This window comes from Sus scrofa, chromosome 1 (assembly GCF_054392235.1).
Source record: "Sus scrofa isolate SSC_HxYL_T2T_F1_AM1 chromosome 1, Sscrofa_HxYL_maternal_Yorkshire_Landrace_v2.0, whole genome shotgun sequence".
NCBI lineage: Eukaryota > Metazoa > Chordata > Mammalia > Artiodactyla > Suidae > Sus > Sus scrofa.
The window spans coordinates 212,674,719-212,700,708 of NC_139383.1; the positions used below are offsets into that span (position 1 = coordinate 212,674,719).

Sequence of the window (25,990 nt, forward strand, 5' to 3'; positions counted from 1 at the left end):
GTATAGGAGTATAGGATGGGGGCTCAGAGAAGAAATCAAGGTAGCTCTCCTGACCTAAGAGTTCACCATGAGTGCTGGGAAGAAAAGTTAAACTAAGGTGTGATGGAAAAGGAAGATGGTAAGAAATAAAGAAGCACCTGACTATGAGAGAGGGTGGGTAGGGAGTTATATGAAAAAGGAGAGAGAAAATTACACCCAGAGAGAAGCAGAAGGAAACAAATGTTTAATTCAAGAGTAGGAGATATTTGAATACATTCCCAAACTATGGTGAAAGCCAGTGTAGAGGATGGAGATATGAGAAGAAACTGCAGTAACAACTGATGGAATGACTCTGAGAAGGGTCTGGGGAATGCAGGAAAGGGATGAACTGACAGAGGGCAGGGTATGGGTGAAGGTGCAGAGAAATGGAGAGATGAGGTATCTGGTTGGAATAGACTATGAGGAAGGAACCTATGGCCTAATGAAAACAACAAAAACAAAAACACTCACCTTGAATTTCTAATACAGCCATTGATCAGTCACATGACCTGTGGCAAGTGACTTCACATGTTTTCAAAGGCTCAAATTCCCTTTAGAGAAAATGGGGATACTACCCCATTTTCAAACCGGGTGTCATTGTCCCATCAGCGTGGGACAATAGTGCTTTCTTGGCTTTTTATTTTCTTTTAAATTTATTATTGTTTCCCATAGAGAGGAGAGACACAGGAAGACAGTCTGGATTTTATCAGCAAAATAGGAAGTGGGTCAGGAGAGTATGAATGAGATAGTGATGCCACAGGCCTGAGTGATCAGAGGGTTTTCTGAGAGTTGAGCCAAGGCTAGGGAGATGAACACCACGTGAATAAAAGAATCAGTGAAGGCCGTGGGGAGATGAGAGGCAAAGGATGTCTGATACTAGCAGAATCAGGCCCCTTGGCTGAAAAGGTGTTAGGGAAGGCTCACAACTTTCCTTGATGCATGGCTCTGGCTCTGACAGGTGAGGGTACTAATTAGGAGCGGCACACACCAGGAGCCCATGCATCCCAGGAGGCTTTGGGATGGCCTGACTGCACGCTTTGGAGGGTCAGAGTTCAGGGTCCATTCACATTCGCGAGGTTGCAACGGGGTCTGAACCCGAAGATTAGAAAGCCGGGTAAGGAGCCTGGTGAACCTTACTTGGGACTTGGGTGTGTTGGGGTCCTACCCGACCGGACCAGCCTCGCGCACGTGCGGGCCGGTTAGTCGTGGTGCAGGGCGCTCACGCCGCCCGGAACTTGGTTTTCATCTGGTGCCCATCCCATGACCTTGGACTTTTTTTTTTGTAAATTGCTCAGTGTGGAGAGGCCCCGCCCTTCCGCACTCAGCCATGGGGCCACCCCTACCGCGCTCTCTGGCGGGTGTTCCTTCCCGGACGGCGCTGGAGGGCTTGGCAACGGCGGCCCATGGGACCCGTGGAGCTGCCCGCCTGGCTGCAGCCCAGGTAGGGCGCCCGGCCGAGGCGGGAGGGGAAAAGGTGTAGAGGAGAGGCCGCCAGGGGGTAGGAGAGGGGGAGGGAGAGGGTGGTGCCCGCCCTCAGAAGCTGGGCAAGCGCCGGCCAGCGCCCCGCAACTGTATGCCCTGCACTCCTTGGGGCTGTGGACAGGTACTAGCTAAATCGGTTCTCTGGACAATCCTAGGAATAACTCTGTTACTTTCCTATTTTATAGCAGAGAAAATGGGAAGGAGAGGCTGCGTGGCCACCCTTCTTTTTGTGCGCTCTCTGCCACACCGTCTCCACTTCCCCCTCCCCCACCTGGAGCCCTTCCCTGGTTTTTCTTTACCTGCTGCAGAAACACTAACCACACGTGTAGATTTTAGGGCCTAGTTCCAGAGAAACCGATGCAATGGTATAGGGGTCGGACCTGGGATGTGTATTTTTAACCCGCGTGCCAAGTGATTCTGATGTAGTTTTGGGAGGAACTCCTCTTCCCCACTGTGTAGGGGTGCCGGAGGAAAGCCGTCATGCTGCGCTGCATCTGCTTCCCAACTTATTTGCCTTATTTCTCAGAGGTTTCACAAGACGAAAACCTTGTCTACACTGGGAGAGCCACTCTCACCGCTTTTCTGAACCAGAGGCAACACTTCAAACAGTGCTTTCTCTAACTCCCTCAAATGTGTATCTGTCATTCTTCTCTTAGTCATATCCCCAGCAAACCCATTTTAAAACGGACCTTGACTTCCTTTTTCTGGCCTGAGCAACTGAACTGCTTTCTCTTTTTGTGTGTCTGGTGAAGGAAATTGTCTGCTCTTGAAAAATGTAATAGGCAGTTGTGAGATACTGACCCCAGTCACATAATGCAGGCAAAAGTCAGGTGTGTCCAATGATTGAATTACCCACCACCTGGGAATGCCACCATCCCTGCTACCCTCTTGTAACTGTAAATTTTAGTTTTTATTCAATCAAGTTTTGCACTTAGCAAAAACACGTTGACCACAACAGGCCCTCCCTACCCCTATTTTCTTTTCAAAAATATTCAAAGCCAACTTTGCAGTGCTTACTTTTATCCTTGGGGAGTATCAAGGGTCAGGTTTTATTCAAGATGAAAGTGGATTTTTGAAATAGAACCATATTTGGCTTTAAATAAACTCAGGATGCTCACTTTAGAAGATAATGTGTGCTTTCACAATCTGATGTTGGTTAGAGGGATAACCAAATAAAAGACTGTGATATGGAATAGTTGTCTATTGCTTGCTCAGATTGTCCAGTAAGTTAGTTAAAAGACATGTGTATCATGCTGAAAGGGTAATTGTAAAGGAAGTATTTAATGCGTTTAAAGGAAGTCTTTTTCTGTATTTATTGTAGGTATAGGAAGAATGCCTATCTTTTCGTCTATTACTTACTCCAGTTCTGTGGCCACTCGTGGATATTTACAAATATGACAGTCAGATTCTTTTCATTTGGAAAAGGTAAAAAGCCAAAGCAGTTTCAGGTTTTTAACTTTTAATCCTCATTTTCACCTAGTCCTGCTTCTAATATTTTTTTTAACTTCTGTGAACTTCACCTAATGTCCTTCATGTCTCTGAAACTTAGTTACCCTATTTTTCTATAACCATACTTCTTTCTTACTGCAAACCAAACCTTTTTGGAGAAAGAGAGAGGTGATGAGGGAAAGGGATGTGGTTTTCCCCTGAATAGGTACTTCCCTTGAAAACATAGACATGGCATTGGGGTGGAATCACTTCATTCTTCATCTTTGGTTCTGCACCAAACCTTAGCAGATTTGGCGTGTTTTGAGGAAATCTATAAATTCCAGTATAACATTTCTGCAGAGAAATCAGGAATTAACCAATTCTTTTCTTGTTTTTTATTCCCCAGGTTTCAGGTAACTGGAAACTACTAACAAATGAAAGTCAAACTTTGTATTTCCCAGGCTTCTATTTGGTTCCTTTAAGGGGCAATGTTGTCCATGCTACATTTTATAGATGATGCATCACCTATATGGGAGTCATAGCATTAGTAGTTTAGGTCATAAGCTTCCTCCAGTTTCCTAAAAAGTGAAGATTTTAAATGCATTTCAGTTTAAAAAAAAAATGAATCACTAAATGACTGTCAAAATAACATTCTTTTCATGCTCCATCCCCACATGGTAAGTGTCACAGTTTACCACTGTTGCGTGACTCGACAGTTTGAGCAACTGGTTTCAGCTAAAAACAAACATGGAGAATATATCTGGGAAAAGTCATGCTGTGCTCATCAATTCAGACTTCTCTATCATAAGAAAATTAATCTACTTCTGTGGTACCATAAACTATTTTATGATGCTTTTTTCCTTGCTTCAATTCTCCAGATAAATTCTTGCCTTTGTTAAGAACCTCCAAAGATATAACCTGAGGCTTGAATTTCAACTATGACTGTTGGCAGTCCTCAAACAGAGGAAAACACACATGTTGGGAAAACTTCCTTTATATTTTTTGGAAAAAAAAAAACAAAAACCGATCACTTCTGGGCCTTGGAAGTTAGCTGTGGCCTTGAGGGCATACAATAGGTCATTCACATCATGAGTAACAAGCAATGCACTCTTTCTTTTGCCTGGCTTTTCCAGTAGGAAAAAATGGCTTAGTCAGCAGTTTCTTTCTTTCTTTCTTTTTTTTTTTTCTTTTTGCTTTTTGCGGCTGTACACTCAACACATGGAGGTTCTCAGACTAAGGATCCAATTGGAGGCCTACACCAGAGCCACACCAACGCAGGATCCAAGCCATTCTACACACCACAGTTCACGACAATGCCAGATCCTTAACCCACTGAGCGAGGCCAGGGATCAAACCTGTAACCTCATGGTTCCTAGTCGGATTTGTTTCCGCTGCGCCACAATGGGAACCCCCCCCCAACTTTTTTTTTTTTTTTGCTTTTTATTTCTTAATTGTTATTCTGCCATTATAATTTTAGAAATTGCTTATTATTAAAGAAACACAACCAGTTTATATGGAAGGTGGGCTGAAAAGAACTATATGGGGTTCAGTCTAATTCCTGAATCAATGTATAAATCAAGTAGCTCAATCAAGCACCTGGACTAGTAACACCTGTCACCTCTCTATAGCGCTGTGTAAGTGATAATCCACAAAGAGCAATTGCAAGGCCTTAGGTAAGTGTATGAACTGCTTATGCCTCAGGAATCATTTATGAAATGGAGATGATATTAATGTCTTCCTCACACAGCTGCTGGGAAGAGAAACCTTTTGTATTTGGTAAATTATTATTCTGTGAATGATCTCTAGGGAGTAAAGACAGCAAAAACTTCCCTGGAAGTTTTCTTAACGTGGTGGGATTTCATTTAAAAATTTAAACCAACACATTTATCCTATTTAGGGGAGCATTTTTTCCCTCCCATTTTAGATCTCTCCAAATGAAGTATTTCCTTTGGGTCCTCTACAGTGGGCCCCAGTTCTAGTGTTTAAAACTCACAAAAATCCAGAAAGCACCAATTACATTTGTATGGGACATAAATGTTTGTTAAGATGTTATATGGTATTAGGGCATCATTAATGTCATTTCCATAAAGCTTCCCTGAAATCATACTTTCTCATCTCTGTTATTTTCTTGTCAATGGGTAAGCACAGCAGCTTATTTAATAAACTCACCTCCAGCCTGTTTTCACTGGTGTAGCCTAGATTCTAGCTGTAACTTTTATGTGGGCATTGCTTTATAATCTCATAAATGGGGAATAAATGCTTCAGCTTTGGACATGGGGCCTTTTTCAAGTTTTAAATTCTTTTTGGAAGAACAGCAATTAAAAAGTACAATGATATGATGTGCTTTCTTTGGTTATACCGTATTTGTAATAATTTAGTAGTCTAGGAAATTTCTCAGAGGTACAATGAAAAAAGAAGTAAGGAATTTCAGTTGTATTTGAAAGTGTTGCATAGATTTGGGTTGTGATCTAGATTTTACTTACTATGTCTGTATTTTTAATTTACTGGACATAGATTCAATGGTTGACACTTTTTATGCAATTGGACTGGTGATGCGACTTTGCCAATTGATTTCCCTGTTGGAGTTGCTGCACATATATGTTGGCATTGAATCAAACCATCTTCTTCCTAGGTTTCTACAGGTGGGTTTTAATCACATCATTTGTATTATAGAATCTGTTGCATACTTTGTTCTGTTTATATTCTCTCTTGACTTCATGGCAGGGAAAAAGCCAACCTTTGCTAATTTGCAACCCAAGTCACTAACAAGGAGAGTTCTGTGAAAAAATTACCTTATCCTAAAGCACTGCACAGTTAGAATAGCCAATTGGAAATGATGGCTATGTTCAGGGAAGTGATGCTTGTTGCTCTGTGCAACACTTCAGTGATTCTCACCTGGGAGATTTCACATCCACTTCTCACTCTCACTGTGCCATTGCCCTGGGCAGTATGGGACAGAGAAGAGGCATAGGATTGGAGCTGTTCAGACTTGGGCCTGGTGCCTGGCCCCTCTGCCCACTACTGTGAGATCATAGTACTCACTATCATTGGGCTGTTTCAGGGAAAGGACGCCATACACCTTGTCTGGAAAAGAGTAGATGATTAAAAAGGAAAAAAGTCCCCTTCATCCGTGTCTCCAGACATTTCTTGTTCATTCTGCCACTTTTACTGAATACAAATGGAAATGAGAGATTATTCATGTTTATCTAGTATAGCATTTAATCATACAGACCTTGGGATTCTGCAGACCTGGATTCAGATTCCAGTTCTACCTCTTTTTTTCAGGGCTGCACCTGTGGCATAAGAAAGTTCTCAGGCTAGGTGTCCAGTCAGAGCTATAGCTGCAGGCCTACACCACAGCCACAGCAACACCATATCCAAGCCCCATCTGTGACCTACACTGCAGCTTACAGCAATGCCAGATCCTTAACCTACTGAGCGAGACCAGGTATTGAACCTGGATCCTCATGGATACTAGTCAGGTTTGTAACTGGCTGAGCCACAATGGGAACTCCTCCAGTTCTACCTCTTAATAATTGTATGAATTTAAACAAGTCATAATTGTTCTGAACCTCATTTTTAATGTGATGTGAAAATACCATTATTTTCTGGAGTAACAGAAAATGGATGGAATGCGTTCCTAGCACTTAATTGAGAATATAGTACCTGGTAGCAGTTGCTGTTATTTTAGCTATCATTTGATTTTTCTACCATGTCTCTAGCCCTAGGTGACCATGTTTCTTTTAAAGGCAGGTTGGGAGTTTCCATCGTGGCTCAGTGGGTTAAGAACTCCACTAGTATCCATGAGGATGCAGGTTTGATCCCTGGTCTCACTCATTGGGTTAAAGATCTGGTGTTGCTGCAAGCTGCGATGTAGATTGAAGATGTGGCTTGGGTCCAGTGTTGCTGTGGCTGTGACGCAGGCCTGCAACCACAGCTCCAGTTTGATGCCTAGCCTGGGAACTTCTGTATGAAGTGGGTGTGGCCCTAAAAAAATAGAGATTCAATATAGGAAATCATTGCTGAATTAAGGCAAGAAAAAAAATTTTAAGTGCTATTTTCCATAAGGAGAAGTAAGGGTTAGGTGAGTCTATGGGCATATAAATTTAAAATGTACAGAAAAGGGTATTTATATGAGCATAATTTTAGCTATTTGTAAAATAAATTGGAAACATGGGTAAATAAATGTGACAAATTTGCACTGTAAAAATAATTAAAATATAGGAATCTAATTATATTGCCAGCATCTAGCAAAGGGCTCTAAACATACACCTTAACTTTTGCTGAATGAAAGAGTGGCATAGATCCTTGAATTAAAATTTGCTTAAAAACCGGAATTCCCATAATGGTGCAGTGGAAACAAGTCCGACTAGGAACCATGAAGTTGAGGGTTCAATCCCTGGCCTCACACTCAGTGGGTTAATGATCTGGGGTTTCCATGAGCTGTGGTGTAGTTTGCAGACGCGGGTCGGATCTGGTATGGCTGTGGCTGTGGTGTAGGCTGGCAGCTATAGCTCCGATTAGACCCCTAACCTGGGAACCTCCATATGCCGTGGATGTGGCCCTAAAATAAAAAAAAAATAAAAAAAAATTGCCTGGAAACCATAAAGTTAAAAGATGGAAATAGGAGTAAAAATCCAAGAAGCCTATCAGGGACTCAGCATTAAAAGTTTATGGAAGATTTAAAATTTTGCTTTTTCAGTTAAAGTAGAAAAATAGTGTTCATTAGGATGAAGACACTATAAGTGTTGACCTGTCAACTGTAAACTAAAAATCAGGGCAATATTTAGAGTACAAACTAATAACAGAGTCATCTGTTAGCTGGCCAAGACTTAGATGGAATTGTCTTAAATATATTTCCTTACAAAATAAAAAGGGGTTCAGATCTGTCCCAGAAGAAGCATATCGTTTAGGAATAAGACTTGGTGTTTATTGTTAACAGTTAAGATGAATATAGCATTCCATAATGCTGATTTTAGAGAATAGAATTAACAGACCAGATTAAATGAAAGTTGTATTCTATCATATGGAATTATCTTGGTTGGTGTATGTTCAGATTCATCTATAATCTGTGGCATGTTTCCTTTTGGCATACTTTTTTGGACTTTTACTTTTTTAGGCTAAATTGGTGAATATTAATTTTATGGTAAACCAGAAGTTTCAAAGTTAAAAGAGTGATGTTAATTTAGTTATTGCCAATGTAGGGAATGCCAGTGAGAAACAGGACAGGTAAATTTATAAGAAAGAAGGCAGGGCACCTTGAATATGCCTAGAAAATGTGCACATTTTTTATGCTTTCCAAAATTATATAGGCGTACCTAATAATAGAAATTATTAGACAATTTAGAATTCTGACTTGGAATTCCAGAAATTCCAGAATATTTAAGTGTGATTTTAATCACTATTAATTGAAACTGTAGTGGCTTATAGAAGTATGATCACTGTAATCAGATTATATCTTGCTCTGGTAATTGGAAAATAGCAACAAGTATACATTGACACTTTTTATTCAAAGATGAAGTGGCAAAGTCTACTGTTGATGGAGCTCAAATGATTTTTTAACTCTTTATCATTGAGAAGAATAACAAATCAGGGATCATCATAGTAGAGAAGACAATTACTGTTCTCATCTTGGACTGATTATTATCAATTTTTGTTGTGATCATTTGGCTTTCTCTTTTTATCTCATTGAGATTTTATCTATCCTCTTTAATTCATTTGCTATCTCTCCTATGGTTTTCAGAATAGACATGGTATTGGAGAAAGCTTCAAAAACACATTCATCTGGTCCAGAAGTTTCATTTTCTCCCCCGTTTCTTTATTAGCATTCTGCAGACAATTAGAAGAATTCCCTCATTTTGAGATGACTCTGAGGCCTCTACTTTAAAATAACTAAACAAAACTCTAAGGTTGTGTAATCATTCTTGGTTTTCCTGTTTCCCCATTTTTAAGTGAAGAAACTGTAGTTAAGAATGTGGCTGAGTTACTCATACAGAAATCGTAGCTGATCGCATACAGTATCTTGAAAAATGCATGGTGTCTCGCTGCTTTCAAGTAGGTTCAAAAACATATCCACACATTTGTGATGTTATTTTAACATTACCTTTGTGAGATTGCTGAGTCAGTCACAACGGAATTCTCTTTTTGGGAAGTGGTCTTCCAAAATATAAAGATAAGTAATTCCAAGAAGCAGTAACAAGTTAGCTAGTTGAGCAATTAGAGTCACATGTATCAAGTGGTTGTGGTATGTGTGTGTGTACTGTGTTTTGTTCTGTACATTTTAAAACGTTTTATATACCTCTTTATTTCAATGGTTACAGAAAAGCCATTATGATTTTCTAAAAACACAATTGCTAAAGGAAAAGGGGGGAATCTATTGACAATAAGACTATAGTAATTAAACAGAGATGTATATTTTATATATTTTTAAAAAATACACTTTAGGGGAAAAGGGCAAATCTATAACAAAAATAGTTGTTTGCAGACATGCATTTTTGGAAATAATTATACACCGTTTAAAATTATATAAGGAAATGTTTGATATTTTTAATTTATAAAATGAGAAAAGTAAAAAGAGGTCCCAAAACAGCATATAACTATTATTAAAAGTGGTAATATAAGTGAAAACTAGGCCTCTCTCCAACCCCTTGATCCCAAAGGATCTTATATATTTTGTTAGCTTTTTTTTTTTAAGTTGAATTGGAAAACTAGTTTATTTTAATAGATTTAATCAAAACAACTTAGCTTTTATGGAGTGAAAATACCACCAGGCTTGAAGTTTTGATCTTGAAGTACTTTGTTTTGACTTTGTATGGAAGCCTGAGAAAGAGATTTTTCTTGATAAAGCTTTAGGATGTTTCACCTTAAGGAGAAGGGAAAATATCCATAAAATTAACCTTTGTATCATGACATTAGGCTGATGTGCTTTTAGGAAAGGCTCAAAGTTAACCAGTTTACTCCTTTATCTTTTATTTTTTTTTTTTGTCTTTTTGCCATTTTGGGGCCGCTCCCGCGGCATATGGAGGTTCCCAGGCTAGGGGTCAAATCGGAGCTGTAGCTGCCAGCCTACACCAGAGCCACAGCAACGCGGGATCCCAGCCGCGTCTGCAACCTACACCATAGCTCACGGCAACGCCGAATCGTTAACCCACTGAGCAAGGGCAGGAATCGAACCTGCAACCTCATGGTTCCTAGTCGGATTCGTTAACCACTGCGCCACGACGGGAACTCCTTTTTTTTTTTTTTTTTCCTTTATCTTTTGAGAAATGCTTGCAATGCAGAGACTTTATGTATAACTGAATTAAAATGGTTAAATTCTGCAACCTCACATTTGCATCACAATAAACACTGCCACACATGTATTCATTTTAAACAATTTTTAAAAAAGCTATGAATCGAAAACACTGGGAATTATTGCCCCCAAATTATCATGCCTGCAGAAATTCCATTTGTGAGCCCAAATTGCAAGAACCATTTTTTATTTTTACTGATATCATTTCCTATTTCTGATAAGGACAATAGGGGTCTGCTTGTCAAAAATTATTTTGGAGATTTCACAGTCATAGATTATTCTGAGAAGAAATTGAAGGAAATCCCCAAGGAGAGTGTGTTAAAACTAAACCCTTTTAGGAAAATAACCAAATTTCATCCTAATTTCTTTTTACCAGTGAAGCAGGTGCTTTGCATTGTTAGATTGAATTATCTTTTTTTCTCCATAAAATCATATAGATTTTCTCTCCAATTTTGAGTTGGGAACAGGTTTATATTGTTAAAATTGTGCTGAAGATAGGGTCATGCTCATTCTCAAAACTTTGGTGCTTCCTGGGAATGAATTATATATACAGATTCACTCTGTAAGTACAATTTTTTATTTTCTCTGATTTTTTTGCATTTGATCAGTGAAGTTCTTTCATGTGATAGTTACAAAGCTATGGTAACAGTATGATTTTAAAGATACTGAGAGTAAACTTTTTATTCACTGATAGTCTTGATTATCTTTGTAGGAAAATATATTTTCCTGTAGATACACTTATCCCTACATTAAATCACATTTATTTTTATTCCACTATAATTACTTAACATAAAAGTTAAATAACTTAACCAAGATCACATAAATTGTAAATGGTGGAGCAAAAATTTGGATTTGGGCTATTTGTCCTAAATTCTCAGTTCTTATGCTGCATTTGTTTATTATCTATCTCACAAAGTAGGACAAATACCACAAGGGCTGTAACTTGGTTTAGTTCACAGGGCTATATGTCCTGGAATTCAGAATAGTGAGCTCAATAAATAGCTACTGATAGATGGAAAAAATAAATAAAAATATATAAATCATATTTAAATGCTTTTGTCTTACAGAAGAAAATAATTGATGATTTTTGAACAATATTGCTTCAATATTGTTTGACCAGAACAATGTTGCTTCTGAAGTTCTCAACAAAAGTTCACAGAATTCAAATAGTTTGGGTTATCCTTTTAGAAATATAATAGTCTTTGTGGCTAAAACTAATTTATTTTTAAGAGTCCAGAAATTCTCTCTGTAGTTGAAGTATGATTTTTTCCCCCTCGATAGTTTATAACAAATTTGCTAGCTGCCATTTATAATGTAACCACTTAATTTTAGACATTGCTTAATCTGGAGTTCAGGATTCCCAAATAGGACATAAAAATGTAAAGTATTTTTGTTTTATAGTTACCATATTTTTGAGTTGACCACATTACCACCATGTTTAATTTGGCCTAAGTTACAGTGTTTTTACTGTGCTTTTATTCTGCCTGTTTTGAGTTGTACAAAACAAGACCATTGATTAGCAAGTATCATGTTCTCATAGGATTGTGTAAAATGACAAAGTGCTAAGTTTTTCCAAGTGTAAAGCTTCAAATAACTGGTCAAACAATCATATATAAAGAAAAGTAATATATTTTTAAAGTCTGGTCTTCAAAATTGTTTTTGGTGTTGACTTAGAAGATCAAGGAGGTTCTTGTTTTAAGGTTTAACTTTTGAAAAGAGGCTTTTTAATTTTTTTTGAGACTAGACTATAACCTGGATATTAGATGATGGAGTAGCCCATAAAATCACAAAGGTGAAAATGTCTTAGTGTTTCAGAAGGGATTTAGAATCATGTTTAAATTTTGATTCCATATCTTTAGGCAAATCATTTTCACGTTGTTAAATGCAGTGTCCTTTATAAAAGATAATAAGAATAGCACTTCTTAGGGTTGTTTTAGAGTTTAAATGAGAAGGCGTATTTGAAACCTGGTGCAATATAACCAAGGAATTTGGCTTTTTACCAATTTAAGAATATCTCTACCTAAATTCTCCTATTGTATTGCCATGGAATGGTCAAGTTAGAGTTAAATAATCATCAGATAATTTGTTCATTAGACTGACATTGTATGGGGGGAGGGTATTCACACACCCTCACGTATGTATGTGGTCGTGTTTTTTGCGGGGGAGCATGATGATTACTGACTTCTATGCAAGCGGGACCACATCACTAACGTGCAGTCCCTCAAGTGATGACTTTCAACAGGGTGAGTTTCATTGTGCATTTACAGTCTCTCTTTTAGATTTTCCTCTCCCTATTCATCAGCTATGGGGCAGCCTAACTAACATCAGGGATTGCTTAAAACTCTGGAAACCAGGAGACTTGGGGTATATATGTTTCCAGGTCTGCCATTGGTTTGGGCAAGTCACTTACTTTCTCTGGTTCCCAATTTCCTTATTTGTAAAAAGGTGGGGTAGGGCAAGTCTCTAGCAGGGCGCCTAGAGATCCATTTTGTCAAAAGGTAGCTGATGTTTTCTCTTTCAGTAGTTAGCCATGTAATTAGAAAATATGTTGTGCATATGGATTCATGTGTATTTCTCCTGAGGTTTTTGTCCAAAACTAGATGATTTTCCTAATTAGTAGGCACTGATCAAATGTAAGATTAGGTGGTACCTAAGTACTTGTTTGCTGCTAAGTTCTTGTATCTGAAGGCTGCTAGATGTCATGACAGCAAGCTTGGATCATTCAGTAATTATCACTGCAGTTAAGTCTAATTCACGATATAAATATAGTTAAATCAAGAAACTAGGGCATTGTAACAGAAGACTGGCAAAAGAAAAATAGTCATGTAGTAACTTCCACTGATTGACTAAGGTTTGAATCATATCTAATTTCCTTAGCCAAGCAAGGACCCTCTTGACTCACCAATGTGGTTATAAAGACGCTGATATAGTTTCTACATATGGATTTCTGATCATGTGGCCCAATGTTGGCAAATCTTGGATTTCTCTGCACTAGGTGATTTTCCAGGACTAACAGCCTATGATTCTAAGTAATAGGTTTCCGAGTCTTTTTTCTTCATCTGTTTTAAATATAAAGAGTGCTATTGAAAAATACAAAGCAGTCCTCCTCTTTCCTTTATAACTAATATTGCTCAATTTCAGGTAATTTTTTTCCTTTGCCCATTGTGGGGAAGGTAAAATGTGCTATTAAGAAAAAACAGGGAGTTCCTGTCGTGGCGCAGTGGTTAACGAATCCGACTAGGAACCATGAGGTTGCGGGTTCGGTCCCTGCCCTTGCTCAGTGGGTTAACGATCCGGCGTTGCCGTGAGCTGTGGTGTAGGTTGCAGACGTGGCTCGGATCCCGCGTTGCTGTGGCTCTGGCGTAGGCCGGTGGCTACAGCTCCGACTCGACCGCTAGCCTGGGAACCTCCATATGCCGCGGGAGCAGCCCAAGAAATAGCAACAACAACAACAACAACAAAAAAGACAAAAAAAAAAAAAAAAAAAAAGAAAAAATGCAGAATGTACAAAGCATATTAATACAACATAAGATCACATATTATATTTAGATTAGAAAGAGGAATGTATATTTGGAGGCCAGTAATTGGAGCTAAGCCATGTGTGCATTCTCAGTGATTTGTAAATGCTTGCTGACTTGAAAAAAATGAATCTGTTGAATTCTTTTCATTTTCTACTAGCTTATAAGGGTTAGGATGGTATTATTTCCCTTCCCCTTCTCCCCTGCCCTCACCTTTTTCAGCACCCCCAAAAAAACCTCACTAAGGTGGCCTCCCCATTGGATGCAATGGAAATTTCTCAGCCTGTCATTCAAAACTCTTCACAACCCAGCCCCCAACATATTTTCAATTTTATCTCCTATGATTCCCTTCTCTGCATCTCCCTCCAGGGGTTCTCATTACTCCCTAACACATCCTGCCTTTTCACACCACCATCTCTTTGCGCTGGCTGCTCCTCAGATGCCCATTCTCCTATTTAGGGTACCTAAAACCAACCCCCCATTCTTCAAGATCCAGCTGAAATGTTGCCTGTCTCCATAAAGCTCTCTGAATCCTTTGCCCAGACAGGTATCTCCCTCACCTGTTGCTCCCATACATAGCCCGTTAAATGACAGCATTATTCACAGTGTGTTATAGCCACTGCCCCACGTGTTCCTACCAGTGCTACCCTTGTAGCAAGGACCATGCTTTCATCACATATGTAATCTTAATGTCTAATACATAGTGGACATTTAATAAAAGCTTGTCAAAGTGAGTAAAAACATGTGTGCATATATCCCAAGAAGGGACATGCCCTGATTCACATAAAACATGTTACCTTTTTATTCATTACATTTAATTTGGAAAATACAGAAAAACAAAAAGGAGCATCATAACCCTACTCCCCCAGAGATCATATTAATTGTGTAGTATACATATTTATGGTTAAAACATACTTTTAAAAGGAACTCTGGTTTTTAAAATTAGAAATTACCTACATGCTTAACAGATGATTCTGATTTTAAACTTTGCTATTTCTTTGTTAGCTCACCGAGAGAATAATCATCCTCTTTGTGGTGATCACCAGTCAAGAGGAAGTCCAAGAGAAATATGTTGTGTGTGTTTTATTCATCTTTTGGAATCTATTGGATATGGTTAGGTAAGGAGGCAAAATAATCTCTTAAAGTCAAATTGCTTTCTACAGTGAAACCTGTAATAGCTGCTTACATTTGGTTACTCTGAATGAGACAGAAATATATAACCTCTTTTCAAATTATTTTATCTTGATATGGAAATGTATTTTTAGTGCTTTCCATAATGGGCATATCAAAGATAATGAAAAACCTACCATGGTATTACAAGAGCAATCAGTGCATTCAGGTTCCCAGCAGAAGACTTGGCAATACACCAATTTGGAATAAACCTCACAGCTGTTTGCTAATGAAAGGCATTCCTTGCAATTGCTCTGGTATATGTTACTGGTAATAAGCAAAGCAAGACTTTTATTATACCATAGTCACAATTTACAAAGTTGGTGTCTTTGAATTCAAGAATATTTTAAATATAGAGCCACATCTCTCTGGGAAAAAAACACACCTCCACAACATAATTGTATGCAATTCTATCAGGTTCCAGTAACTGAAATTCTTTCATGGACTCACTGGGAATCTTTGGACCTCAGGCTAAGAACCTCTGTTCTAGATTGTATTATGTTTCCTTCTCTTTCTAAAACTTCCATTGAGATAAACCTAGTGTATCTCTACCAGCAGTATTGTGAAACAGCCCCCTTTGATCAGTGGTTCATTTGGGGAAGGCTGCTAATGGCTCCTTTAGCTTTCACAAGTGAGAACTACCCCTCTTGCTTGAAAGATCTGGACATGGATTGTTAACAAAAGAACCCTAGCATTTTAGCACAGGTTATTTAAATTCCTTATTTATTGTATTGTCAATAACTTAGCTGAGTTAAGATATTCTAAATAGAGTGAATCAAAATGAAATATTTTATTGAATTAAAATAACTATAATTCTTTGTTATATATAACTCAGTCATTTCTCACTTTTAACTGAAAGATTTGTGGACTTCTGGAAAACCTTAGGGATTTTTTGTAGCCCATGCCTTTCTGTTTATGAGACATGGAGCCTCATATGGGACTGTGGCTTTCTGACATTTTAATTCTCTGGTATGCCCAACTCTTTTAAGTGTTGATTCCATCTCAGGTAAGCTCAGCAGAGGCCATCAGAAAACAAAGTGGCTTTGGCATTGAGAATGGTATCATGATGTGTTGGAAAGACTTTGGGGCACAGAAGTAGAAGATCTCAGGATGAACCTCACGTCCACTACTGACGTGCTCTATGGTCTTGGACAAATCACATAACCTTAAAAAATAATAGCAATACGATAATTTATGTACCTTAATATTTAAATTCTTTTAAAGTATACAATTTGCAGATTTTAGTATTTTCAGAGTATTTTCATGTGTAACCATCACCACTGTCTAATTTGAGAACATTTTCATCAAAAAAGCCCCAAACCCAATAGCATTCATGCCCTATTCCCTCCTCCTCTCAATGCCTGGCAACCACTAACATATTATGTGTATGTATTTGCCTATTCGGGACGTTTCATATAAATGGAATAATATTTTTGCCTTTTGTGACTGGCTTCTTTCACTTTGCATAATGTTCTCAAGCTTCATCCATGTTGTAACAGCTGTCAGATTTTTTTTTAAGACTGAGTAATATTTCATTATAATGATATATTGATTCTTATTCATTTCTCTGTTGATGGACATTTGGGTTGTTTCTACTTTTTGATCATGAGGAATACTGCTGTGAACATCCATGTAGAAGCTTATGTGTATACATGTGTTTTCATTTCTTTTAACCTAGGAATGAAATTCCTAAGTACTTATTAACCTTTTTGAAACTCTTTTTTTTTTCTCTGTAAAATGGGGGTAGAATTATCTTCCCAATTTACCCTAGAATGACTTTTTGAAAAGAACTTCCTCAACCTGATAAAAGCATCTATGAAAATTCTATAGCTAATGTGTTTCAAAGATTAGAAACAAGACAACAATGACCACTCTTGCCTCTTCTAGTCAGCATTGTACTGAAATTCTAGGCACAGCAGTTAGGTAAGAAAATAATGTAAAAACGCATCCACATTGGAAAGAAAGGAGTAAAATTATGTCTGTTGGCAGATGATAGCACCTTGCATATTAAAAATCATAAAGAGTTCATTAAAATATTAGAATAAGCTAGTTCAGCAAGGTTGTAGAATATAAAATTAATATATATAGTTGACCCTTGAACAACATAGGTGTTAGGAGTGCTAACACTCTGCACAGTTGAAAATCCTCATGTAACTTAAAGATGGTCCTTTGTGCAGGATTCCTTTTTTTTTTTTTTTTTTTTTGTCTTTTGTCTTTTGTCTTTTTTGTTGTTGTTGTTGTTGCTATTTCTTGGGCCGCTCCCGCGGCATATGGAGGTTCCCAGGCTAGGGGTTGAATCGGAGCTGTAGCCACCGGCCTACGCCAGAGCCACAGCAACTCAGGATCCGAGCCGCGTCTGCAACCTACACCACAGTTCACGGCAACGCCAGATCGTTAACCCACTGAGCAAGGGCAGGGACCGAACCCGCAACCTCATGGTTCCTAGTCGGATTCGTTAACCACTGCGCCACGACGGGAACTCCAGGATTCCTTTTTATCTGCAGTTCTGCATCTAGATTCAACCAGATCCAGATAATGTAGTTCTATATTATTTACTATTGAAAAAAGTCTGCATATAAGTGGACCTGCATGCTTCAAACCTGTGTTGTTCAAAGGTCAATGGTACAAAAATTCATTGTATTCTACACATTTACAATGCCCTATCCTAAAATAAAGAAAACAATTCCATGTTCAATAACATCAAAAATAAAGTATTTAGACATAAATTTAACAGAAGATGTGACAAACTTATGCACTGAAAACTATAAAACATTGTTCAGAGAAATTAAAGAAGATCTAAATACATGAAAAGATATCCCATGTTTATGGGTTGAAGACTTAATGTTGTTAGATGGAACACCATTCAAACTGATCTACAGATTCAATGCAATTCCTATTAATCCCAGCTGGCTTCTTTGCAGAAATTGAGAAGCTGATCCTAAAACTCATCTGGGAACCCAGAATAACCAAAACCGTCTTGAAAATAGAAGAACATAGCTGGAAGATTCACACTTCCCAATTTCAAAAATTACTGTAAATCAAGAGTATAAGACAGACATAAGGACATATCATGGAATAGAACTGACAGTCCAGAGATAAACTCTCATGTTTATGGTCAATTGATTTTTGGCAGGATGCCACATGCAAAAGAATGACCTTGGATCCTTACACCATGTACAAAAATTAATTCAAAATGGATCAAAAACCTGAATATAAGAGCAAAAACTATAAAACTCTTGGGAAAAAAAATCATAGTAAATCTTTGTGACCTTGGATTTGACAATGGGTTCTTAGATTTAATACCACAAACCCAAGCAACAACAAAAAAGATACATTGGACTTTACCGGAAGTAACTTTCAAACATATGAAAAGATGTTTACTTACTCTTCTAATAAGGGAAAAAAATCAAAGTAGTGAGAAACCATTTTTCACTTATATTGGTAATGAACAAAAAGTTTGGTAACATGCCATGTTTGGTGAGCACTTGCACTGCTGATGTATATATACACGTAGATAAGCATATGCAAGAGTATTTCGGAAAGAACAGATAAGAAATTGGCGTTAGTCATTGCCTCTGAGGAGTGGAATTATGGTCCTGGAATTTGAGAAAGATTTTCTTTTCTGCATTCAGAAACTGTTTTCAAGGTTTTGGATCTTGCACTTGCCTGCTCCAGTAGTTCTAAATATCACCCCTGTACCAGCGGCACCAGCATCACCTGGAACTTGTTCGTCATACAAATTCTAAGGACCACTGAATCAGATGCTCTGGAGATAGGGCTAGCAGTTTGTGCTTTAGCAAGCCTTCTAAGGGGTTCTGATGTATGTGTAAACTTGAGAAACACTGCCTAGTCAGAGAACAATAGATGTTGACTACTTTGTCAATTAGAAAGGCAGGTTTAAAACTACGTTCTGTACCCAAACAAGCTCTTAAGGCAAATTCTTTAATTAATTTCACAAACTGGCCCATTTAAAAAATAATAATTCCCTAGATATTTATAAGCCTGCTGGTCTAAAACTTAGCTGCTACGTAAAATGGGCCTGGCTTCTTGGATGAAACTGAAGTCACTCTTTAAGGAAATTTGTAACTATAATATGCTGGGGTGTAAGAGTTACATTTTTCTCTCTTCACCTCCATGGTTATTGGTGATCCACCTTATGAGACAAGCCAGATAAGATGGTTCCTCCCTCTCCATTTTTTACATCTCTCCTGCTTACATTACAGGAAATAAATTAAGGAATTTGCACTCCCTCCACTTTTATCTGAGTATTTAATTATACAGTAAGATATTTTCTTCTGTTATTTTTCAGACATTGGCCTCAAATGATATTTATGAGCGAACTTGTTTCCTTTCAGGTACACTTACAGCATGTTATCGGTCATAGGAATATCCTATGTTGTCTTGACATGGCTCAGTCAAACACTTTGGATGCCAATTTATCCTTTGTGTGTTCTTGCTGAAGGTAAGGAAAGAGTGACTTGCTGTATTGCTTACTGACAAAAGCAATCTAGTTATAATAGTTCACAGAACTTTTTGATGATTAAATTACTATTTTGCTACTGTTCAGCTGACTCAGTGCTATCTTTCCTGGCATACTTCCCTTGATGACAAGAAACAAAGCATTAAAAAGCAAAGTTAGAAGGGGAAGCAACTCTGCACAGTAGACAAAATATTGCATGAGGAATGAGGACATTTGACTATAGGCCTTTAATTTCATTAACTCACTATGTGAGTCTTGGGTAAATCATTTAGCCTAAGTCTGTTTACACATCTGAAAGGGGTTTAACATTAGTGACTCAGTGATTACTTGTAATGCATAGAAACTCAGTTCCTCCTAGCCTTCCCATTTACCATCACCATTCAGCCCACTCTCTGCCAGTTAACTTTACTTTGAGATCAGTGATCAGTTTCTCAGGGAAGCATTCTTCAATTTCCTCATTTATGTCAAGTACCATGAATCTAGTACAGTACCATGAATCTCTTTTGTACGACCTATCTTAGTTGTAATTAGACATTTGTGGATTCTTTGATTAGTGTCTGTTTCCGTGTTTATCCTCTAAGCTCCATGGGGATATGCAGTTATCTTTGTTTCTTCCTACTTTTCTCTTATGCACCTAGTATGCATGCTCAATAACCACTACATGATTTATTAAATACAGTATGAAGTAAGTTAATTACTTAGCCTAAATGTAAACCTAAAGCTTAAAATCGAATAATTAAAACCATCGATTTGCAAAGAGCTTGAGGATATTTGGGGAATATATGCTTCCTTCGGTAGTAGATTTGGCCGACTGGTAGGGAACTCTGAAACAGACATGATAAAAGTTTTTGAAAACTGAAGGCATAAAGAAATTGAGGGCACATGTTAAGGTAACTAAGGGAAAATATATAGAAACAAATTTAACATAAAATGATTGTGATGTTAGCAATAATTGTAAAGTATGTACAGTATAACCACATGTTTTCCATCTATCAATGACCAGAGAAAAGGAGCTTATATTAGAGTAAATCATATTAGATATAAAATCTGTTTTGTTTTCAAAAGAAAGAATTATGAGATAGACTACACCAAAACAATCTAGAGAATAATGTTGTTTTTTTTTTTTTTTTCTTTTCGCTTTTTAGGCTGCACCAGTGGCATATGGAACTTGCCAGGCTAGGAGTTGAATCTGAGCTACAGCTTCCTGTCTACACCACAGCTCATGGCAATGCTGGATCCCTGACCCACTGAGCGAGGCCAGGGATCAAACCTGCATCCTCATGGATACTAGTCAGATTCATTTCTACTACACTACAATAGGAACTCTAAGAGAATAATCTTAAAAACCATAAAAAAATGGGTTGCCCATTTCTTTGAGAACAAAATTCCTCACTGATTGAAACATATATTAAGTACATTTATTTGTTATACAATATGAAAAATACTGTAAAGAATATGTAAAGGAATAAAGTAAAAATATGACTAATATTTTCCTAAAAATAAGGAATGAGTAAATATATAGGAGGCTTTTCTACTCTCTTTATTCCATGATTGTAAGCCTTTTCCTTTCTAGGAAGCCATAAAATGCATATTCTTTTATTGAAATTAGATTCATAGACTTATTCTTGCAATTAAAAAAGCAAAGTATATCTAGAAAAATTTTGGAAGCATATGTAACAAAACGTCAATCATTAATTCTGGGTGGTGGGATATAGATGACTATAATTTTATCTTTATATGTTTCTTAATATTTCAAATGTCCCAAAGTATAAAAACATGTTTAGAAAACCTACTTGAATTTTGATCATTCTTGTATCTTTTAATAACTATAGTTTCCCATCAGATAATATAATAGAAAAACCAACTTCATTTGTTTTTCTATTATAGAATATAATATATATATACAATATGTGTAGTATGCTGTGTACTATATATGTAATATATATAGTATGCTCTCTTTATATGCAGTATATATGTGTGTGTGTGTGTATACACACATATACATACTGATAAAATGCCAGAGACTTAGGTGCTGCCTATGGAAATCTTAGATGGTGGGCTTTGGGGTCACTTGCAGACTCTGTGCTGATGGTTTTAACAGGTATGGGCGCCTGACTTTTCCTACATCTTTTTTTAAAAGGAAAAATTGTAATTTTAGACTCACAGTAAGTTGTAAAAATAATACGTTATTATACTGTACCCTTAATTCAGCTTACCCTAATGATAAGATCTTATATAATCACAGTACATTACCATATTATTCCATGAGATGTTATAAAAAACATGGAATACAGTTTCATAGAATATCCACCTCTTTATCTGCCACCAGCCTCCTCCCTCAAAATAATTTAGGCCAGCATTTCTCATAGCTTTATTCAGAATTTTTGTTAAGTACTACTGGGGACAGGGAAGAAGGAGGGGATATAATAAGACCAGTTAAACTGAGGAAACATTGGATAAAACTAGTTTCTTTATTGCCGAACCTTCCAGAATCTTGACTATACCAGTGTGTGTTGTGAAACTCCAAGAGGAAAATATATGAAGCATCATCTATATTCATTTGTTTATCACCCCTATTTGTAGCTAAGGGTACAGGTATTTTAAGATATCACTTTAGGTACAAACTACTATGTATAAAATAGATAAGCTACAAGGATATATATATTGTACAGCACAGGGAATATAGCCAATATTTTATCACTATAAGTGGAGTATAACCTTTAAAAATTGTGAATCACTTCTTTGTACACCTGAAACATATATTGTACATCAACTATACTTCAGTTAAAAAAAAAAGAAAAGAAATGTTAAGTATTTCTCTGTAGGCATAGTAAAGTAAAAGATGGACAAAAAAATTCAAGAAATCACACTGCTATAACGGCCTTGCCAAACTGATCATCAGCGCATTTCTATATCAGACTGTAGCTTTGGCAAAATGATTCAGCAATTATCACAAAATTTTCATTGATAAATTCAGAATCTCCTTCAACTATGCAGACATATATACACAGGGAGGGAAACCTTCATGATTCCTTCTTTTTTCTTTAAACAGCATTTGCCGTCTATCAGTCACTGCCTTATTTTGAATCATTTGGCACTTACTCCACAAAGCTGCCCTTTGACTTATCCATTTATTTCCCATATGTGCTGAAAATATATGTTATAATGCTCTTTATAGGTAAGTGACTTCTCTCTTTTGTTTTGGTTTTGCATTCATCCTGTGCTTTTTGGTTTATGCTGCCATCTACCTTAATAGAAAAGTCTGTAAACATGGGAGAGATGGAAGCCTGACACAATGAACTAGATCTTTTTAGCAAAGCATTTAGAAGTTATAATGCTTTTTGCAGGACATCATGAGATCAGATATATCACTGTTTGTACTATATGAAGAAGAACAGTTTTACTAGCAGAAAATGTATCTGCTTTGTGTATGAAATATAGAAATTTTCAGCACAAACTCAAGTACCTACAGAGAAAATCTAGATGTCAAACTAAGTAAGCTTGGCTGTTTCTGGATTTCCCGTTTATATCTGTTCTGCTTCCTGTTTGTTTGGCTTTATGTACTAATACTTCCTAGCAGACAAGTGGGAATAGATGCCAAAGACTCAAGAAAAATATGTGGAACAAAAACTTAGAGTAGAGAAAATTTGATCAGTTAATTAATTTGTCCAGAAAAATTGGGAAACAGAATTCTGTTGTTAAATTTTAGTTGCTCCACCTCTAACCTTCACAAATTCTCTAGATAATTATTCTAGAAGGTAACAACTATCAGGTAGGTAGGAGCAACACATAAAAGAGAAGACAAATGTAAAACTTTAGGGAAAATGAGAGAGCCCTCCTCCCCTTAAAGAAAGGGCCAAGTTCTTTCCCTTCAAGAAACAGAACGGGAGTTCCCATTGTGGCACAGTGGAAATGAATCCCACTAAGAACCATGAGGTTGCAGGTTCAATCCCAGGCCTTGCTCAGCGGGTTAAGGATCCGGCATTGCCGGGAGCTGTGGTGTAGGTCACAGACGTGGCTCAGATCTGGCGTTGCTATGGCTCTGGTGTAGGCTGGCAGCAACAGCTCCGATTCGACCCCTAGCCTGGGAACCTCCATATGCCGCAGGTGTGGCCCTAAAAAGACAAAAAACAAAAACAAAAACAAACAAACAAAAACCAGTAAGATGAGTTTGCCTTACTTCTTCTGCAGAAAAGCTGGACCCTCTTTTAAGTATTGGCCTTCTTTGCATTTCCCTTTCAAGTGTCTTCTCCCTGGACTCTAGGCAGTGCTCTGTATCAAAACCACGGTTCTTTCCAGAGAGATGGTTAAGCAGTCATTTTTTTGCCACTTTCTTTTCCACATTAGGTATGTATTTTACCTACAGTCATCTTTACTCAGAAAGAAGAGACATCCTCAAAGTCTTTCCCGTTAAAAAGAAGAAAATATGAAGCATGGCAAACTGATGGGACATCAGAAAAGAGAGGCTTTTGGATTCAACTATAGTAAACATGACATAGGAAGTATTCTGGTGGAAAAATACCTGGTATTTAACCAAAATCCATGATGTGAAATAATTGCACTCCTCCTCACAGTGGTCTATATTTCTCACAGTGGTCTATATTTCTCACACATTGTTTTTAGTATGTATACTCCTCACAAACCTGTTTCACCAAAGCTGTGGATTGTATACATGTTAAGTGTATATTGTGCGAAAGCCTGATTATTTTTCTGTAAAGCTAATCAGAAATAGAATTTTTAACTGGAATAGATTCATTTAAACCAAGAAACCAAAGTTGGTAACCTGAATTACATATATTTCTTTTCACTTCTGAATTCCCAAGTAGCAGCTAGTCTGTGGGAGGGGAGCGATGTGAAATATGTTCTGCAATTTTTTAGAATAACCTATTTTATAGACAGATGTCACTTTTCCAGAATTAATACCCATCCTAAACAGAAGACACACTTAGAAAATTAAATATTCTTCCAAATCCTGAAAGAGTACTTGTTAATGTTACACAAGTTATTTGGGCTTTGATGGCTTAAAAGAGGACCCTGATGAAAACAGAATAGAACTTTGGTAAATACTGCCCCATATTCCTTTTAAAAAAATTAATCAAGCTGTGTACATACCTTACAGGATGATAGAATGTACAAAAATATAGTAAATCAGAGTTCCCATTGTGGCTCAGTGGTAACAAACTCAACTAGTATTTATGAGGATGCAGGTTCAATCCCTGGCTTTGCTCGGTGGGTTAAGGATGATTGTTGCCGTGTGCTGTGGCCTGGAGCTGTGGTGTGGGTCACAGATGTGGCCTAGATCCCGCATTGCTGTGGCGGTGGCTAGGCCATCAGCTGTAGCTCTGAGTGGACCCTTAGCCTGGAACTTCCATATGCTGTGGGTGGCCCTAAGAAGAAGAAAAAAAAAAAATCAAGTCCTACTGATTTTTTGATTGGATTGTTTTTTAATGTTGACTTGTATGGACCGTTAGTAAATAGTTTGGATTTTAACCCCTTGCTGTCACATCATTTGCAAAAGAAGCACTTATTTAAAGGAAGCAAGAAAGTTGAGAACTAGTAATGCTTCAGATTATTTATTATTGAATTATTGTTAATTGCTTTAAGTCACATGTAAGTCTTTACAGTTTTGAAAAGTGCTCATTTCTTTGAAGATCTAAAATATATGTGAATAATTGACGAATAGAATAATTTTTCTACTTGAGTATATCATTCACTTTTCTTGAGAGAATCATAGACCCTTATTATCCAATAACTATATAAAAAGGGTACTAAATATTTTGTGACAGTAAGAACCAGGTAATAAAAATGTAATTATAAAAAAAATGGGTAGGAGTTCCTGTTGTGGCTCAGTGGTAATGAACTAGTATCCATGAGGATGCAAGGTTCAATCCCTGGACTCGTTCAGTGGGTTAAGGATCCAGCATTGTCATGAGCTGTGGTGTTGGCTGCAGATGCAGCTTGGATCCCGCGTTGCTGTGGCTGTGATGTAGGCCAGCAGTTATAGCTATGATTCGACCCCTAGCCTGGGAACTTCCATTTGCCACGTGTGCTGCCCTAAAAAAGCAAAAAAAAAAATAAAAACAAACCAAAAAATCACAAAAAACTGGATAATCTTACTTCCACTAAATAAAACATTTGATAAAAAGCAATTGAATATTAATGATAATTAATATCTTTATAAATTTCATATATTTGGTATTTTAAAATAAGTATTAAAATTATCCTTTTAAGAAGCTACACTTTGTTTTTGTTTTGCTTTTGTTTTTATTGAAATATAGTTGATTTACATTGTGCTAATTTTAAGTGTACAGCATAGTGACTTGGTATTTTTGTAGATTATATTCCATTATTATAGCAAGTATAATTCTGTTATTATAGCAAGTATAATATAGCAATATATAATTCCATGTGCTGTACAGTGTATCCTTGTTGCTTGTCTGTATACAGTAGTTTGTATCTATTCATACTCTTAATTTGTCCCTTCCCCCATCCCTCTCCTCTTTGGTAACCACAAGTTTGTTTTCTCTGTCTGTGAGTTTGTCTCTGTTTTGCATATACATTCATTTGTATTATTTTTTAGATTCCACAGGTAAGTGATATCAT

The 25,990-nt window shown here is 37.2% G+C and overlaps 1 protein-coding gene across 4 annotated transcripts; it reads left to right on the forward strand.

The window, feature by feature from the left end:
* Positions 1–1,374: 1,374 nt before the first annotated feature.
* On the forward strand, positions 1,375–25,624 carry HACD4 (3-hydroxyacyl-CoA dehydratase 4). 4 transcript variants are annotated; one of them, XM_003121884.7, is made up of 7 exons: positions 1,375–1,459; positions 2,822–2,925; positions 5,443–5,570; positions 14,743–14,855; positions 19,263–19,369; positions 22,440–22,565; positions 23,735–25,624. In XM_003121884.7, the coding sequence occupies exons 1-7, from the start codon at positions 1,422–1,424 to the stop codon at positions 23,815–23,817; spliced, it is 699 nt and encodes a 232-aa protein (XP_003121932.2). In that variant the 5' UTR covers positions 1,375–1,421; the 3' UTR covers positions 23,818–25,624. The 4 variants fall into 4 exon arrangements, with proteins under 4 accessions (XP_003121932.2, XP_020918744.1, XP_084840127.1 ...); XM_021063085.2 differs by lacking the exon at positions 22,440–22,565; XM_084984001.1 differs by lacking the exon at positions 14,743–14,855.
* The last annotated feature ends 366 nt before the right edge of the window (positions 25,625–25,990 follow it).